This window comes from Salvelinus sp. IW2-2015, linkage group LG37, assembly GCF_002910315.2.
Source record: "Salvelinus sp. IW2-2015 linkage group LG37, ASM291031v2, whole genome shotgun sequence".
Taxonomy (NCBI): Eukaryota; Metazoa; Chordata; class Actinopteri; order Salmoniformes; family Salmonidae; genus Salvelinus; species Salvelinus sp. IW2-2015.
The window spans coordinates 14,662,014-14,682,073 of NC_036876.1; the positions used below are offsets into that span (position 1 = coordinate 14,662,014).

At 44.3% G+C, this 20,060-nt stretch overlaps 2 protein-coding genes across 2 annotated transcripts in view; both read left to right on the top strand.

Annotated features, from left to right (window-relative positions):
- ablim2 (actin binding LIM protein family, member 2) overlaps positions 1–11,817 on the top strand; it is a 115,783-nt gene extending 103,966 nt beyond the window's left edge. The window contains 2 exon segments of the mRNA XM_070437812.1: positions 678–758; positions 8,076–11,817. Coding sequence (XP_070293913.1) covers positions 678–758; positions 8,076–8,189 — 195 coding nt within the window. The 3' untranslated portion in view covers positions 8,190–11,817.
- Positions 11,818–13,081: 1,264 nt separating this feature from the next.
- afap1 (actin filament associated protein 1) overlaps positions 13,082–20,060 on the top strand; it is a 107,762-nt gene continuing 100,783 nt past the window's right edge. Inside the window, exon 1 of the mRNA XM_023982293.3 lies at positions 13,082–13,573. Coding sequence (XP_023838061.1) covers positions 13,555–13,573 — 19 coding nt within the window. The 5' untranslated portion in view covers positions 13,082–13,554. The remainder of the gene's footprint in view (positions 13,574–20,060) is intronic.

Sequence of the window (20,060 nt, forward strand, 5' to 3'; positions counted from 1 at the left end):
TGCTGTGTGTGTGTACATCATCATGCTGACTTAACCACAGCGCTCCAGAGTTGTCTGCCTCAGTGTGCTCTTGCTATTCCTCAGCCAAAAGGACAGGGCTCAGTGCTCGCTTATCTCCCATCACACCTGCCTATGATGAGTGCTCGTAACCACTGGCTCGTAAATTAACTTTGTTTAAAAGTGCGATGTGGTGTGTACGTGCGCGGTCCGCTGCGCTGTGTCAGCGGGACGGAAGTTGGGTACAGGTCTTTTTTAAAGCCTTTGACGTGCTGGGCTGGAACGCAATATCTAAGTTATTACAAATAATCACCTTCATTTGCACAATTCTGATTGATTTTCTTTGTGCTGTATTTACTTGCCTGCTCTATTATTGGATGTCGTTATTGGCCTCTGAAATACTAACACAGTCTATTATCTGACATATTATCTCTCTCTCCCTCTTTCCTCCCTTCCCTCCCTTCTTGCGCTCCTCTAGAGTACAAGGTTAAGGTTCCGTCAATTGTTTGCCAGCGTTTCACATCATATTAGTTTTGATGTATTTGGCATCATATACATGTAGTTAGATGGCTTTGGCTTCATCTTGGTAGATTACATTAGCACTCTACCCAGGATGCACTGTAGTGTTTAAATAAGCTGACGTGTGTGTTCTGTGTGGTTCTGTGTGTGTGCTGTTCCAGGTTTACCCCTATGAGGTGTTGGCTGTGACTCACAGTGGTAGGGTGAAGCTACCCAGAGATGTGGACCGTACCAGACTGGAGGTGAGAGTCCATCATTATCGTTTCTCTTCTTTCTTTCTTTCTTTTCTTTCTTTCTTTCTTTCTTTCGTTTCTCTTTCTTTCTTTCTTTTCTTTCTTTCTTTCTCTTGTCTTTCGTTCTTTCTTTCTTTCTTTCTCTTTCTTCTTCTTTCTTTCTTTCTTTCTTTTCTTTTCATTTCTGTTCTTCTTTCTTTTTCTTTCATTCTTCTCTTCTTTCTCTTCTTGCTTCTTTTCTCCTTTAACTTTCTCTCTGCTTCTCTGTCTTACTCTTCCCTCTCTCCCTCTCTGTCCTGTGAGGCTCCAGTCTCCAGTCGAGTCAATTCTTTGGTGATCTTGCGGTATGGAAACGCTCCCAGCATCCTACAGGGAGACTCTTATAATCTCTTATAATCCGCCTGTCCCCTCTCAACCAGTCCATGACCTCTCTACGAACTCCCTACGAACCTTTAACGAAGGCTCCCGCTCTCGGGGAATCTCTCTCCCTGAGGAGTGGGAACGTCAGTATTCCCGAGGTGTGACTGACGCAGGAGGGTGCCCTCTGCGGTCGGGAATGCCGACCTCCGGGCTGGGTTTGGAGTCGGTGAGGTTGGGATGGTGTGTCGGAAGTCGGGAAGCTTGGATTCCAGACTCTGTTTTTCCCACCATTACTCTAGCCTTGACCCTATGTGGCTGGGTTGTGGCTGGCCTGCTCTGCATTTGACTGTTTGTTCAATTAAGGGCCACATGACTATGGTCGGTTGGTGAGCCAAGGGTTGGAGACACGCTCTCCTAAGTCCTAAAGTGCGACTTTTTTAGAGGTACTCTAAATTATGTACACCGATCAAAAATATAAACGCAACTTTTAAAGTGCTGGTCCCATGTTTCTTGAGCTGAAATAAAAGATCCCAGATGCACAAAAAGCTTATTTCTCTATATTTTTTGGTAGAAATATGTTTACATCGCTGTTAGTGAGTATTTCTCCAACTATTCCATCCACCTGGCATGTGTGGCATATCAACAAGCTGATTAAACAGCACGGTCATTACACAGGTGCACCTTGTGCTGGGGACAATAAAAGGCCACTGTAAAATGTGCAGTTTTGCCACACAACACAATGCCACAGATGCTTCAAGTTTTGAGGGAGCGTGCAATTGGCATGCTGACTGCAGGAATGTCCACCAGAGCTGTTGCCAGAGAATGAAATGTTAATATATGGCTCCAACATCGTTTTAGAGAATTTAGCAGTACATCCGACCGGCCTCACAACCGCAGACCACGTGTAACCACGCCAGCCCAGGACCTCCACATCCGGCTTCTTCACCTGCGGGATCGTCAGAGGGGGGAGGAAGAGTATTTCTGTCTGTAATAAAGCCGTTTTGTGGGGAAAAAAACTCATTCTGATTGGCTGGACCTGGTTCCCCAGTGGGTCGGCCTGGCTCCCAAGTGGGTGAGCCTATGCCCTCCCAGGCCTACCCATGGCTGCACCCCTGGCCAGTCATGTGAAATCCATAGATTAGGGCTCATTTATTTATTTGAATGGACTGGTTTCCTTCTATGAACTGTAACTCAGCAAAATCTTTGAAATTGTTGCATGTTGCGTTTATATTTTCGTTCAGCATACTTTACATATGACAAGTCTAATACAATTTCAGACAGAACAACAATTAATCACCTCCAAATACCCATAAGCATGATATTTGTTCATTTCGTACACTACGAACAAGTTATTTCATAATACACGTTTAGCCATAGTTCTCGTCCAGAGTTGAAGTAATAATGCCATCCACTATGTGGACGCCACAGGAGGTTGGTGGCACTTTAATTGGGGAGGACGGGCTCGTGGTAATGCCTGGAGCGGAATTGGTGGAATGGTATCAAACGCATCAAACACATGGTTTCCAGGTGTTATATGCCATTATATCCTCTTCGTTCCGGACGTTATTATGAGCCGTCCTCCTCTCAGCAGCCTCCTGTGATGGATACAGTACTGTTGGTCAGGGTCATTGCTCCTGGGGTTACTGGCCGTCCTTTCACTAGCCCAGCATTCCTCAGGCCCTCTCTCCCTCTCTCTCTCTCTCTCTCTCTCTCTCGCTCTCTCGCTCTCTCGCTCTCTCTCTCGCTCTCTCTCCATCTAATCATACCGTAGTTAACAGTTCCAGGCCCATGTCTCAGTGCTCTTAAGTATACTCAGGCAGAGTTATTGCCATAAACCTTTGAATTGTGTTTTTCCTACCATTTTCCATATTCATTTGCAATGTGGTTCAGTGGGAGAAGTCAGACCCTTTTTGTTCTAACCCTGTCTCTGTGTGTGACGTACACAAGGCTCCAGATCTGTCTGCCTCAGCATATGTGTGTGTGATTATCCCCCCCGCCCTTACAAATGCACACTGGACCCACTCCCACCACATTGTCCCAATGCTGTGAGGGTTGGGTTGTGGTAACGTTATCATGGTATTGTCTGAGTGTATGTGCGCTGTTGGCTGGGGCAGACGGGTTACTCCTCTAGCCTCACACTGAGTTATGGACTGCTGATTTATCATGCTGTTTATCTCCCCCTACGCATTCGCCCTGTGTGTGTGTGTGTGTGTGTGTGTGTGTGTGTGTGTGTGTGTGTGTGTGTGTTGGTCTCATTTCAGTGGGTTTAGAATATCTCTACTTGTCTGTGAGTGTGTATGCACTTACTGTATGTGCCACTGTCCACAAATCACATACGTCCTCTTATATGTGTCAGGCTATGGGTGTGTGTTTGCGTGTGTGTGTGCGTGCGTGTGAGTGCATGTGTGTGAGACGGAGTGACTGTTTTCAGATGATAAGTCATCATCTCTCGGGGGGAAGCAACATTATCCAGGCAGTAAAGTTTTTATCTCAAACTGGTGATTTCATTTTTCACTCACACAAACCCCATCTGTGTGTGCAATACCACGTAGAGCCAGGCCCACAAAACACACACACGCACACGCACACACACACACACGCACATGCACACAAACACACACACACACACAAAGATTTATGCAAATCTGCTGTGGAATACAATTAAACCCACCATGAGATCATACTGTGTTTTGCAGTATGTGTGTGTGTGCGCGTGCGTGCGTGTGTCGATGTTTACCAGCGGTACAGACACCCCAGGGGTTTCCCCGTACACAGACAGACAGACAAAGACAGATGCTTCTATTATGTGGATGGATGGTTGTGATTACCAAGAGTTATTAAGTCATTCGTTCTGTGCTCAGAACCACCGGTGAGACTAACAATGCATGTGGAGATTATTGCTAGACATAAAGGGTCTAATGCAACACCACAACAATGAGTTCCAAATACAGATGCCCTGAGTTGCTTTTGATGACMTAATTGAATGGAGACACCGAGGCTGCACTGATCCTACATCAGTTGTTATCTTAACCACAGTATTAGCTACAGTATTTCCCCAAGGCCCTGTCGGTAGTCTAGGTATGGTTTTCGATTTATAGTAAGCGCTTTCGATTTATAGTAAGCGTTATAGTAAGTCTAAGGCCCTGCATCGCAGTGCTAGCTGTGCCACTAGAGATTCTGGGTTCGAGTCCAGGCTCTGTCGCAGCCGAGGCCGCGACCAGGAGACCCAGCGTCGTCCGGGTCAGGGGAGGGTTTGGCCGAAAGGGATACTCTTGTCCCATCGCGCACTAGCGACTCCTGTGGCGGGCCGGGCGCAGTGCACGCTGACACGGTCGACAGGTGTACAGTGTTTCCTACGACACATTGGTGCGGCTGGCTTCTGGGTTAAGAGGGCATTGTGTCAAGAAGCAGTGCGGCTTGGCTGGGTTGTGTTTCGGAGGATGCACGGCTCTCGACCTTCGCTTCCCCTGAGTCTGTACGGAAGTTGCAGCGATGAGACAAGACTGTAACTACCAATTGGATACCATGAAATTTGGGAGAAAACGGGGTAAAAAAAAAAAGAAAAGCTATTTGTTTTTGAGATTTTTGTTTTAAGCCTATCCCACAATTTAACCCTTACCTTAAACCTTAAGTTAATGCCTAACCTTAAGATTTCGGAGTTAATACCTAAACTTAACCCTAAACTTAATCTTCAACACTTAGAAATTTGACATTTGTAACAAATTCAAAATTTGACGTTTGAGAAACATGGATGAACGTCTAATTCTGACGTGAGACTGTGAGAGCTGGTTGCTCATAGAGCTAGGTCCACAAACACATGTACACACACACACACACACACACACACACACACACAGATTTATGCAAATCTGCTGTGGAATACCATTAAACCCACCATGAGATCACACTGTGTTTTGCAGTATGTGCGTGCGTGTATGTGTGTCTATATTTATCAGCGGGACAGACACACAGACACCCCAGTGGTTTCCCCATACACAGACAGACAGACAAAGTCAGATGCCTGTATTATGTGGATGGAGGGTTGTGATTACTAAGAGTAATAATGGAAAATAGAAATCCAATATGGATGCTGTTAAGAAATAGATGGGAGAGGTTGAATGGAGCTGAAGGTTGGGAATAATAACAACTAATAACAACAAGATAACTAATGTAAAACACACTGTGTCCGTACAGTTCAACAGTTTGGGGTCACTTAGAAATGTCATTGTTTTTGAAAGAAAAGCACATTTTTTATCCAACAAAATAACATCAAATTGATCAGAAATACAGTCTAGGCATTGTTAATGTTGGAAATGACTATTGTAGCTGGAAATGGCAGATTTCTCATGGAATATCTACATAGGTGTACAGAGGCCCATTATCAGGCGTACAGAGGCCCATTATCCAATGGCACGTTGTGTTAGCTAATCAAAGTTGATCATTTTAAAAGGCTAATTGATCATTAGAAAACCCTTTTGCAATTATGTTAGCACAGCTGAAAACTGTTGTTCTGATTAAATAAACAATAAAACTGTCCTTTAGTCTGAAGATCTCGTACAACGCTGTGTACTACTCCCTTCACAGAACAGCGCAAACTGGCTCTAACCAGAATGGAAATAGGAGTGGGAGGCCCCGGTGCACAACTGAGCAAGAGGACAAGTACATTAGAGTGTCTAGTTTGAGAAACAGACGCCTCACAAGTCCTCAACTGGCAGCTTCATTATTAAATAGTACCCGCAAAACACCAGTCTCAACGTCAACAGTGAAGAGGCGATTCCGGGATGCTGGCCTTCTAGTAAGGTGTGTGTACCATGTTGCATTCATCGGATGTGATGCCAGCGGTGTCTTGCCCAGATTCCTCCCTTCTCCGCTGGAGATGCCTGGTCGTTATGGAAACTAGTTGATTGACGGTCACACGATGTCAGCCCGATTCTATACTGAACAAAAATATAAACATAATATGCAACAATTTCAAAGATTTACAGTTCATAGAAGGAAATCAGTCAATTTAAATAAATTCATTAGGCCCTAATCTATGGATTTCACATGACTGGGCAGATGATCAGCCATGAGTGGGCCTTTGAGGGCATAGGCCCACCCACTGGGGAGCCAGGCCCAGCCAATCAGAATGAGTTTTTCCCCCACATACAGACAGAAATACTCCTCAGCACCCCAGATCCCCCTTCTCAGACGATCCCGCAGATGAAAAGCTGAATGTGGAGGTCCTGGGCTGACGTGGTTTCACGTCTGCAGTAGTGAGGCCAGTTGCATATACTGCCAAATTCTCTAAAAACGACTTTGGAGGCGGCTTATGGTAGAGAAATAAACATTCAATTATCTGGCAACAGCACTGTTGGACATTCCTGCAGTCAGCGTGCCAATTGCACGCTCCCTCAAAACTGTGGAGACATCTGTGGCATTGTGTTGTGGGACACAACTGCACATTTTCAGAGTGGCCTTTTATTGCCCCCAGCACAAGGTGCGCCTGTGTAATGATCATGCTGTTTAATCAGCTTCTTGATATGCCACACCTGCCAGGTGGATGGATTACCTTGTCAAAGGAGAAATGCTCTCTAACAGCGATGTAAACAAAATTGTGCGCCACATTTGAGAGAAAAAATGATTTTTGTGGGCATGGAARATTTCTTGGATCTTTTATTTCAGCTCGTGGAGATTTTTTTATTTATTCCATCGTATACTTTTGACATTTTGGGAGGTTATAGTATTTGTAATGGGAGCCAAACAGGGGATAGACAGGGTTGTTGTTTGGAAAAGGTTCTGAGGCATGCGATTTGATTTGGTGTGTTAAATCTTTCGATAAAGAACCAGTGGCCAATGACATTCTCATGCTGAACACATGGATGCCTGGTAGAATGAGGTTCTATGGTGAAGAAAGTTGCGCAAGATGTGTAAGTGTCTATTTGGACCAGAGGATAACGTAAGTATGATAAGCTTATGTTAAGCATTATACAGCACTTATCTCCAATACATTTAAATACAAAAGCAGGTTGTAAGCACAGCTTAAGAGGATGAAGCTCCTAGTAGGCCCAGCCAGCCCTTTCGGCCTCAATCTTAGGGGTTAGTGTTTGCCATCTCTCCATCTGTGGTCACCCCAGACATAGTGTGTCCAAGTCAGGCGCCCAGCTCTGCTCCCCTGGGTTGTTTACATTTAACTAGGCAAGTCAGTTAAGAACAAATTATTATTTTCAATGACAGCCTAGGAACAGTGGGTAGAAACAGTGGGTTAACTGCCTTGTTCAGGGGCAGAACGACAGATTTTTACCTGGTCAGCTCAGGGATTCAATCTTGCAACCTTTCGGTTACTAGTCCAACACTCTAACCACTAGGCTACCTGCCGCCCCTAAGGAGTGGGTTAGGAGTGGGATGTGGTGGTGGGGGAGCCATGTTACACAGGCGCATCTCTCTCTCTCTCTCTCTCTCTCGCTCTCTCTCTCTCTCTCTCTCTCAATTCAATTCAATTCAATGGGATTTATTAGCATGGGAAACATATGTTTACATCTCTCTGTGTGTGTGTGTGAGAGAGGGGTGTTGTTACAGGGGCTGAGTGAGTCGACTGCACTCAAGTGCACTTCACAGGACATGGAATCCTGCACTTAAACAGATGGCTAAATGCACTGTCAGTGGTTGATACTGAAGCTGCTGACATATTTATGTCAGTTTTGATTGTGTGCCCTGATAAAAGTGAACTCTGTATTTGATAGTATTTCTCTCTCTCTCACCACTCTTTCTCTTGCCTCTCTTTCTTTCTTACTCTCTCTCTCTCTCTCTCTCTCTCTGTCTCTGTCTCTGTCTCTGTCTCTGTCTCTGTCTCTGTCTCTGTCTCTGTCTCTGTCTCTGTCTCTGTCTGCGTGTGTGTCATATTCCCACTATTTTGCTTCCACAGATTGTCGGGCTTGCCATTCAAATGACTATAAACATATTGTCTTGTATTTTTCTCTCTTCCAGAGACACCTCTCCCCAGGGGACTTCCAGCATGTGTTCGGAATGACCCTGGATCAGTTTGACCGCATGGCCCTGTGGAAGAAGAACGACATGAAAAAGAAGGCACGCCTTTTCTAAAGCCGAAGTGACTGTAACAGGGAGAAAAATAACATCTCGAGTCTACAACGTCTGTCCAGTCTGGAAGAAAGGAAATCAGAAAAAAAAAACATCAGAAATCATCTATATATGCACCGCCATACTACGTTACACCTGCGAAACATAATCTCTGCCAGAATAAGGAAGGGGGAGACATTTTCACGATGTCGCCCGTGACCGACATCCAACGTTGAGGCAATGTTCGTCACATATAGCTTTTGTATGCGTTGTGGTCTGAATGTTATTTTTATAACCTTTTTGGGGAGGTGGGGGGAGATGCATTTGCATGGCCCGTGTCACCGRTCCTCCTCTTCCCCTCTCCCCGCCTCTATGTGAGTTCTGCATCCCCCTCCTCCGCAAAAAGAGAAATAGCAGCTTTTCTAAAATCCTTGTGCAGGCTTTTTTCTCTTTGTCTCTGTTTCTTACTGGTTCAATGTGTGCCTCTTTTACTGTCTTTATCTCGACTTGGAACAATATCTCTCGCTGTTTTTTTTTTATCTGTTTCATTTTCCCCCTCTTTTATCGTTCCTGCTATCTGTTTTTCTTACCTTCTCTAAGGTCTCTCTCTCTCACTTGATCTTTCCTTATCTACCGTGTCTCATTTAAGGTCTCTCTCTCTCTCACCCCCCCCTCTCTCTCTTTCTCTCTCTTTCTCTCTCTTTCTCTTACCACCTCTCCTCTTACTCCTCTTCTCTCCGTCTTTTTCCATCTCCTTTTCTCTTTCATTCTTTCTTTCTTTCTTTCTTTCTTTCTCTATCCTCCCTTTCCCCGCTGTAGCCTGTGCTAGCCTCTAACTCACCACGACTCACAGTCTCATATCTGAACAACAGATGTATCATTTTACAGCAGTGGAGGTTAAGATAGGAAAAGTTTATCTTCTCCTTTTTTAAGTGGGCAGTTTGTTTGATAGCCATGCCAGGATTTGTTGACAGAGGGCTGTATCTTACACACGCCACTCGTAAATCAGTGAAGATGGGAGTGTTGGGGTTGGATCGGAGCCAACAGCATGAATCATGGGTAAAAACCGTACCATAGGCACCACTGATACCCATAGCAGATGTATAGAGCATCAGGTTCTTTCAAGTCATGTTGTCAAACACTGCCTTGCCAGACACTTTTACGTGAATCCCTTCCCATCAAAAACCCTACATTATTTTTATAAGCTATTTTTTGACTCCTGGATGGCTGTCATCCATTTTGTGGAAGTTTTCAGATGTGAGAATCATGGTGTTATGACACCTTTATCATCTGCTCCCCCCTCATTGTCCTCACACTATCTAACACAGGCCTGCAGCAGCACTTGAGCATAACAAGTTAAGTCTTGCTTAAATGAATTAATAATGACATATTGTGCTATCTATCTGTACCTTCTGTGATGGAGAATTAACCCTTTTCTATGTTTGTTGTTTGTAAATCCTTTTGGCATCCACTGCCATATATGTAGTGGAAAAACGTATATTGGCTTTGCTAAGTCTCCAGAAACTCAAACAATAATTCAACCATAAGTGGCATACAATATACATGTGACATACAGCGTACATAGATTTGTCTCAGAGTTTGTTATGCAAGCCATGGTATATATTGCCTCTAGGGCATGCATGCATATGAGAGATTGTTGAGGTCATCTACAATGGAAATGTATGAAAATGTTTGTAAAAACATTCTCTCTGTGTGCTTGGTTTCTCTATTTTGATCATTTTGGGTCCCTCATTTTGGTTAATTATTTTACGCACATTTTGTAACACAACTTTTGTCCAATGAAAAGCCCAATTCAGATGCCTCTGTTTGGTATGTATTTATAGACATTTTAAAGGGAGGATGAGGATGGTATCTTTAAATAGAATGGTTATAGGGAAGGTGTATTGGAAAATATATACTCAATATAAATGAAAAACACAGTCAATCTGAATAAATATTAAATCAGAGTTTTGCTCCGTCTGTAAGTAGAACGTTAACTGTTGTCATCAAAGCTCATGTCTCCTGATCTCTAACGTCAATCTGAAATGAAAGCGCTTTATCGAAATCAAATCAAATGTATTTATAACACCCATTTTGCGTCCGCAGATGTCACAAAGTGGTGATACAGAAACAATGGAGTCGGCAACGTATTAAAGTGCTCGAGTGTGCCTCGTCGAATGTGAACGCCGATCGTGTCGCAAAATGACATTGTCAAATCTAATGTCTGCTTATACCGAATGATCATTTATGCAGTTTGGAAGAATGATGTGTGTACGGACGTGTGTAAGTTTTGACCTTTTTGGTTCGTGGATCACTGTTACGACGTCATTGTAACGTTGAAAGAAGGTTGGTGTAACGTTATCAATGGTGAGGAGGGCTTTCRCAGAACAGAGATCACAATGGAGGGCTAGTTGGGAAAGAGTGTGTTTGTGTTTGAACAGCTGTGGAAACAGTAGTGTAAGCGGAGAGGCAGAAACTAAGGAACACACATCCAGGTCTGAGCTCTGAACTTGCCCTTAGGCACACACAGATCTGGGATCAGATTCCATTCTCCTAATCCTAYCCTTAACTATTAGGGAGGAAATGCTAAATGTATCTTAGTTCAGTCAGTGTCTACACTTAGAAAAAAGGCTTCCAAAAGGGTTCTTCGGCTGTCCCCGTAGGAGAACCTTTTTTGGTTCCAGGTAGAACTCATTTGTCGTTTGGATTCCATGTACTCAACTGAAACCAACAAGGGTTCTTCAAAGGGTTTCTCCTARGGGGACAGCCAAAGAACCCTTTTAGGTTCCTGATAGCAGTGTAGGGCCAAGTGCTTTCTGTTTTGCTCAAGGGTCAGGCCAGATCAGCAGAGCTCAGATAGCCCAGATACACACCAGGCCAGATTGCACAACCAGAGCCCCGTTCATCCTCTCTTTAGACAAACAGGCCTCCCACTCAGAGGAATCAGCTGCGTGTCTCTCTTACATCAAGGTCAACARAGTGTTGGATTCACAACTTTATTTACGCTTTCGATACAGGAAATCAGAAGGAGCTGACCAATAGACGCAATTGTTTTGCTTCCGATTTATTTTTGAGACGTAATAACATATCATATCGTCAATGTGTGCCTTCTGCTTTTGCTTGTTTGATTGTAATGGAAGCCAGATATTTATGAATATCCTATGTATGCAGGTATATGTCCATCGCGCCACCATAGTCACAGAGACGTGTGTTACCATGTTTGTTATCTAATGTCCGGTGAAAATAAGTCTGCCTCACTGCATTAACCCGAATGTTATGGAATGATTAGTCTTTATCGAATATGTTGTTCCTTTAACCGAATGGCTGGGCTTAACGCGACGCCGTCTCTGTAGCACACAATTAGAATTATGCTGGCATTGCCGTTATGCAATATGACGCTGTTAAAATGAATTTGGTTCTGTCATAATCTATTGTTTTGCACTGTGTAACCAACGGATACCATATGCTGTGATTTGATGTAGTTTTAAGGCTCTGTGGAGGATGACGAGAGGATGAGAATATGGGTTAATATTATTCTAATGCTGTAACTAAGCCTTTTGTTTAGCTTTTAGCTTTTGTTCTAATTTTGCTTCTCTGGTTTGCAAGAAATACCGAGGTCCATCTTTAAATAAATGTTTCATTCGGTACCGTTTCTTTTGATGTGTGCTGTGTTTTGATGGTAACTTACCTGGTCAGAACCTTGACTGTTTGGATAGTTGCTTGAGCAGTCAGTGAAAAAAACTATTTTGTGTTATTCTCAGACAAACTGAGATGTCTCAGTTGTACCTATCGAACGAGAGGAACTGACTTTGTGTACARGACGGTCTCTTCTGGTGTGAGGAACGTTTGTTCCAGACACAACATACATCCTTATTTGGTTAATATCAGGGCTCTCCAACCCTGTTCCCTTTTCTCCAACCCTGTTCCTAATCTAGCGTACKTGATTCTAATAATTAGCTAGTTGATATGCTGAATCTGGTTAGTTACGACTGGAGTTGCAGGGGAAAACTACAGTAGGGTAGCTCTCCAAGAATAGGGCTGGAGAGACCTGGTTTATATTCATTTAGTCCAGAGGTGTCAAACTCATTCCATCGAGGGCCTTTTGTCTTCTGGTTTTTGGTTGTTCCTTTCATTTAAGACCTAGACAACCAGGTGAGGGGAGTTCCTTACTAACCAGTGACCTTAATTCATCAWTCAAGTACAAGGGAGGAGGGAAAACCCGCAGACACTTGGCCCTCCGTGGAATGAGTTTGACGCGTGTGATTTAGTCGGCCTCTAAATTAAATTAGAACAGGACATCCGGTTTAAACCAAGTGAACAAATATGTAACTTTGTCTCATTTGTTGCTCTGGGACAAAGGAAAGAAGATTTCTGGGTGCAGTCTGGCTACTGAATGATTTTTCCACACTATGAATCTATTATGTTGAAACAGGTGCTGACGAAAGGAAGTGAATCATTCTGTGAATCATTGCTGTCATTTGATTCATCATGGTTTCGCATAGCCTGTAGAGTAAATCGGAGGGTACAGAGTTGAGCAAACTGCCATTCTGTGTCAGTCTATTTATTGATAAGCCTATATGTTGATAGATAGTTATTATATCAGCTGCCTCAAATCCACTAGACTGGCTATTTAAAAAGCAAAGACCCCCACCCCTTATTATCTGTGATTGGGACAGCCCTTGTAAACTACGGCTGCGATTGGCTACTACTCTGTCCATCTCGTCTGGGTTCTTGACAGCTGGAATAGGCTTCTGTCCCGTCACCCACGGAAAGTAGTGATGGGCATTTTGAGTTTTTTTCGGTGAGCCGGCTCATTTGGCTCCGTTCACGTAAAAGAGCCGGTTCATTTGGCTCCCAAACGGCTCTTCGTTCAAAATGCTTAAAAAACAACAGAACCATGAAATAAAAATGCCAATCTCCAATGTATAGCACAAAGGGTAGGCTACCATTATGTCAGATCGTGAAATGCGCGTTCAAATACAGTTTTACCTTGCCAAATTATTAAATGGTCAGCAAAAAAAATAATCCGCGTGGACCAGATTGACGCGCTCTCCTCTCCCCACTATGTATTGTTTCTGCAGTGAGGATTCACCCACTTTAGATCATTATTTTGTAACTTAACTGCAAAAAAAAAACATTGTTTTGAGCTCAAAAAGCAGTAGTAGCAGTATGCAAATCAGGCAGCCAAAATGAACGTCTCTTTCACCGATGCAATATTCACCAAAACGATCCGGTTCGTTCGCCGATGACCCATCACGTTCGCCGATGACCCATCACTAAGGGAAAGGAAGCAAGGAGCACTACACGAGGGACGAGAGACGCGTGAGAGTCCACCGCTAGCTTACTATACAGGATAAATAAGTACACGCCCTGGAAGTATCTAGGCTACATGGACAAAAACGGAAAAGGTAAGCATTTTTGTTTTACGCCTATAATTCTACTTTCATTCATTGGTATTCTGTCCGTGTTTGTTGATACACGTGTAGTCTAATAAACAACGCGCTTGTAACCATGTTTATACAGTAGCATAGCTTGCTATCACCTCGAAGGGTGTGTATCGTMTGTGTTTGGGGAAAATATATAAGGTGTTTTTGCTGTTGAATCTTCCAATGTATCATGTAAACAATATCAGTTCGTGGCGTTGTTTTTTCCCTTGTTTTGGCATAATACTTCCGTATAGGTTGTTTCTCTGCCCGTTTTTGTTTTCTCGTTAAAATGAAATGGTCTGTCTCAACTCCAATTGAGCATTTCAATATAAATGGTCAAAGTATTCTTGCTACAACAACTTGAATAAGGTTGCAAGGTTGCTTTGAGGGATGGAGAGGCACAACACAAAGGAACACGAGGTGTGGACCAACAGGGGGTCCTGCCGGACGAGGATGAGCAGGTTGCAGCGTGATTAATTGATAGACTAATGAACTCAGACGGTATGGTGCCCGTGACCATACCTCATTGGCTGGAACACTGTGTAGGTGTATCAAAGGACTACATTTGCTTCCTGTCATTGTATTCTTTCCTATAATTGTATTATTTCCTTTATGTGAACTGAGACAGAAATTGTACAGGTGGAAGCAAGTTATGGCCAAAAGCATCATTCCATGTAGCCTCCCAGTATGTGTAAAGTCTACTGTTTATGCCAAAAAGCTTTGGCTTTTATGGCACAGATGGTGAATTTACCCGGGAAACCACAGAGTGGCTGGTTCAAGCTCCAATCCAGCCGTACCCCCTCAATCACTAGAACCGTATTGCATTTTAACAAGCCTGTCGTTTCAGATGGGTAAAGATGAAGGGCATGGAACAAGGAAAGGAAATGCTTAAGACACTATTGAGATGCAGCATGGTAGGGATCAGCTGGTCTGGCACCCTGCAGCAGCCACTCGCGCTGCGAATTGAGACTGAATGGCTGGAGGGGGAGGGGGGATCAAGAACAAATCCAATGAATGAAATATAATGGGGACACGGGATGGGGAAAATCTGTTGGGTTTGGATTAATCAGATTACCAATTTGTAAGTCGCTCTGGATAAGAGCGTCTGCTAAATGACTTAAATGTTAAAATGTTAATTACATGTTTAGGAAGGGGCACCTTTTTGAAGGGATAAGCACTAACTGGAAATGACTCTTACCATGACCTGGGCCACTTATTAAATATTGGGTGAAATAGGCTTTAACACCGTTTGTAATTTAGTTGGTCATTCGGCCTATCTATAGTCTCCATCTCTACCTTAGCTGACCTGTATCACCCAGTCCGGTTGGTTTACAAGGAATTTGGTGGAAAAATAATCCCTGGAGTCTTTACTTCTACTGCCTTTGTTTTATTTTTACCCCTAATTGTGTGTGCCCGAGGCTCGGTATTTCCCCAGCTCTTTATGGAAGCCAAAGCCAATCCACCACAGTCAGTCCAGGCAGGCAGTCCTTGTAACAATGGACAATGGAAGGCAGACCTTCTTTATACATCCTGCAAGCTCTTTGGCCGCAGTATTGGACCAACTCTCTTTTTTTTGCATCCCAAATGGCATCCTATTCACTTTGTAGTGCTCCGGTCAAAAGTAGTGCACTACATAGGGAGTCATTTGGGACACACACTACCTTACACAACCTGGGAGAGGGTCGACAATGGCCGTGGAGCACGCACGTACCGTAGGTCCCCTGTGACAACTTTCTTGTCCCATGTCCCGATTGAAACACAAGAAGTAGCATCTATCGAGTAGCAGGGCCTCGGTGGGTAATTTCCCATAAAAATGTGTGTCAGGGCAGGTCAGAATACTGTTGAGGGGTGGTATGGTTTTGAGTTAAATCTGAGGTGAAACCTTGATCCCCTGTCCATAGCAGTGGGAATTAGGGGTGCTGAGGGTGCTGCAGAAAAAAAAGTAATATATAAAAAAAGGATCTCACAAAAGTAGCGCTCTGGGCCTTTACTAGTCCTGTATTATTTTATTTTATTTATCCGTTATTTTACCAGGTAAGTTGACTGAGAACACGTTCTCATTTGCAGCAACGACCTGGGGAATAGTTACAGGGGAGAGGAGGGGGATGAATGAGCCAATTGTAAACTGGGGATTATTAGGTGACCGTGATGGTTGAGGGCCAGATTGGGAATTTAGCCAGGACACTGGGGTTAACACCCCTACTCTTATGATAAGTGCCATTGGATCTTTAATGACCTCAGAGAGTCAGGACACCCGTTTAACGTCCCATCCGAAAGACGGCACCCTACACAGAGCAGTGTCCCCAATCACTGCCCTGGGGTATTGGGATCTTTGTTTAGACCAGAGGAAAGAGTGCCTCCTACTGGCCCTCCAACACCACTTCCAGCAGCATCTGGTCTCCCATCCAGGGACTGACCAGGACCAACCCTGCTTAGCTTCAGAAGCAAGCCAGCAGTGGTATGCAGGGTGGTATTAGCGGACCGATGTAGCGCGGGCAACACATTCTCATCCTACGTCCTACACTAATCGACTGAGATTTCTGGCAGTTGGTTCCATTAATCCGACCATGTCGGTGCTGTGGGCGTTGCTGGTGATGTCACTATTGGACATCTGGGCCCCTGGGTGTGTGGTAGCGAGTTAGCGTGGGGTGCGCAGTGCAACACAGCTGCGAGGGCTGCGATACGGTTCCACCTGCCGTTAATCCATGTCTTGAGTATTATCCCTGCCATCACCAACCCACCCGATCCCCACTGATTTAGTGATAACAGAAAGGGTAATGCTACCCTGCTACAGCATGGGTTCAATGTTGATTAAACGTTCGCAGTGGGGCTCCTTCTCAGTTCCTCGTCATGCAGGGAAGAGTAAGGTTAGCTCGGATTGGAACTGTGCCATTGCATCTCTCTCTTTCTGTCTTTCTCCGTCACTGCTTCTCTGTGTGTTCTCTCATTCTGTGAAATAGATCTGTTCGCGTCTCTTAATTACCTTCCAACTCTCTCTGAATCTACTTCTATTCTCCATGCCTATCTCTCAGTCTCCTCTTCTCGCTCTCAAACTTCTGTTTTTCTTACAGGCTGGTGCATGAATTCTGAAGCGTCACTATTCATGTACTGTGGGGTCTTGACCTAGTAAAGGGTATTTTAAAATCTCTCTCTCTAATGGTTATGAGTGTACCATACTTTGCCCGAGGACAGTGTTCCTAGACTCCCTCTGTCTGTGCTGTGTCTCTGGTGGGTACAGTGAGTCTGCTGTGCCTCGGGGTGGCGTCCTGTAGTGTGTGTCAGGGCCAGACGCATTACAGCAGGGCCAAGTGTGAAGGTGGAGTGCACTATGGGAGGATCCGTAGCTTTCTTTTTCTCGCTCGCTCTCATTCCTCAGAGAGTCTGTTGAGCTACGCTGTCTTTAGTCCAGGTGTTTGCCTTGAGGAAAACATCCTACCCCCAATGGTTTGTAAGAAGACAGAATGATGAAGGAAGCATATGTGTGTGTGCGTGCGTGCGTGTGATAGAGTTACCCAGCCTCATTTTCCTCCTGCATAGCATAGCAGTGACTAAAGCAATGTATCAATTTATCACATTGTCCTTTGTTATGTAAGGATTAGCCTACCCTTCTGCCTGTCTCCCTGATAATGCCTCTAAGTATACCTGGGCATAGTTCCACCTCCATTACTCTCCCCACATCTCGCTACAGTCATTGAAACTGACATCTAGATTTGATTTAATGTTATGAATCATAGCTCCAGTAATAATTCAGACTTAAGGATCACCTCCAGTGGCTGGAGCCGTCTAGCTGAAACCCTTGGCATGTCATGTGTCCAGGTGACGAAAAGTTCACGGGGGGAAAAAATCTGAGGTAAAATGTGATTTGCGAGAGTGCACCCCTGTCTGGCGCTCGGTGCCTGTCAGTGCTTGTGTTATGAGTACCATGGTGAGAATAGAATACGCATGATTGCTCTGCTTCAAGTAGGGATACGAGGGACGACGTTCGGTTCGTGTTCTGACAAGGCCGGCATCTGGAGCTGAAGTTAATGTGTTTTGATAGTTTGCGCTGCCTGACACAAGATCATCATACTAGCGTCCGGGTCATTTTGATGACTCGTTTTTTCCAAAGCCGACAACCGAGTCTCTTCATTCCCTTTGATTTGATAGCCCTTTCAGCAACAGTTGTCACAGTTTTTCTGTGAATCATCTTTGTGATATCAATATAAGATATCTGATATTTGTGTTGAGTTGGATTCTTCTTGGTTAGACATGAACACACCATATGCATGTCAAAACAACATGTTTTGAACATCTCCAATATCATTTCCCTGTTATATTACAGTAACGTATAGCTCTGGGTTACTGGAAGCCTCTCTCCAGTCCTGGCGGCTGTGTTTTGGATATGGCAAGCGTCCTGGATGTTTGTCCTCTGAATGATGTTCTCTGAATGATGTTATCACAAGATTAGCTCTCTCCTCACCCCTAGGCATTTCTTTCCCCTCACACATATATATACACACACACACAGGCTCTATCCTTCCCCTTTTCTCCGTTCCCTTCAGGGCAACAAAAAACATGACTGAACTAGAACCTCAAAGCCCCGGTAAGTAGGGTTGCTGAGGTTGTTGCAGCACCCTCTGATGAATTGAAATTTATAGAAAAAAATAGGCCTTTACTACTCCTGTTTGAACGGCGAAAAATACTCCTCAGCACCTTCCATTAATATGTCATGAATCCAGATGGAGACTCAAGGCCAGGTAGAAAATCATTAGAGAGGGAGTGGAGAAGATTGACTTTCTCTATTGTCTGTGAGTACTACTATAGAGTGTTTTTTGTGTGTGTGTTAGTCTTTTCTTTCAGTGAGTTGTGTGTGTGTGTGTGTGTGTGTGTGTGTATATATATGACAGCTGACCCCAGGTATTTGAGATAAACCCCCCCCCCCCCACCCCCAGTGCTGTGAGTCAGTGTCTGAGAGGTCATGAGGTGAGTTTTGCTACAGGCTCCTTCAGTCATTTGTGCATTGACTCCTCACAAAGAGCAGAGTGTGTGTGTCTCAGCTCTGAACTACTCAACACAAAGGGAGGGGTGAGCACAGAAGAGTCTGAGCCCTTCCCCGCCTCCCATTGTTTGTCTGTCCAACTCCTCCCCTCTCTCTATCGGCCTTTCACGTTCACGCTATAATATTTAACACTAAAACACAGTATATAGAATTCCCTTGTCTCTCCATAAAATCTCTCATTCCTACTTTCTTTCCATCTGACCTAACCCTCACTTATGGTATATGGCTTCTCCCCAATGAAGTTTCTCTCTCTCTCTCTATCCCTCTCTCTCTCTCTCTCTCTCAATCCCTCAACCTCTCTACCTCTCTAATTAGGGTCTCTGTAAAATAATGGTTATTGGTCTCTTTCTTTCTCTCCCTCCTTCTCTCTGCCTCTCCAGTCTTCCCGGGAGGAGAGGAGGAATGATTCCAGTTAATCAGACTGTGTCTGTCTGTGTCTATACTCCCTGTACGGTCGTCTGGTCACCCTGACCACCAAGCCTCCCCCACATGGTAGCAATTTGAAGCGAGGGACGAGAAAGGAGAGATAGAAGATGAAAGAGGGGAGGTAGTTAGCGCCCTTGCCACATTCATGAGACGGAGGTTGCCGGGGAAAGTGGTGCGGTTTGGGTCGGACCCAAAGTAGATCTATAAAGTAGAGGGAAGGATATAGTTTGAGAGAGAAATGATGTTCGCCCTCAGAGTGTCACTTTGCTCCTGTAAACGGCTATTGGATTCCGCTAATGGCTCCCAGATGCTAGGGAAGTTAGCACGGTAGGATCAAACAGTTTGGGCTGTTTTACGGTGTGGGATCGATGTTGGATGTGGCGTGAACTTCTGTAACATAACCAAATAATGTGGTGTTTTGGTCATCAAAATGAACTTGTTCACAGACTTTGTTGATGACTTGGTTGATGTATTCCATTGAGGGTGAGACTAGGTTTAAAAGAAGACTTATCTACAGTATACCAGGTTAGGGGAGAAAACTGTTATTTAGATCTAGGCCGAATGTCATGTCATCACATTTTCAAGGGGTCCCTCATAACACAGCTGTTCCTTTTGTAGGCATTCACACACGGGTCATTGGGTAGTAGTAAAACACACACACTCACACATTATAAACAGCTTCATCGGTGCATAAAGTTTGGGCTTGTAAGAGCATGGTTCTACAAGGTGAAGTCCCGTCATTCTTTCACTAGGGTAGTTTGTCTCCCTGCCCTTTGCCTTTCATCCTACATATTTTCACACATGGCACCTGCCTGCAAACACATCTGCCTGCATCCTGTTCGATCTGTGCAGACTTGCACAGAAATGGGCATGGCAGTGGTACATCTTCCACGTACACGTGCATGCATGCATACACACTCACAAGCGCGCATACACACACTAGTGTTTCATGGTATCCCGAAACCTCTGTACTTTTTCGTTTTTCGATACTAGAACATGAACGGT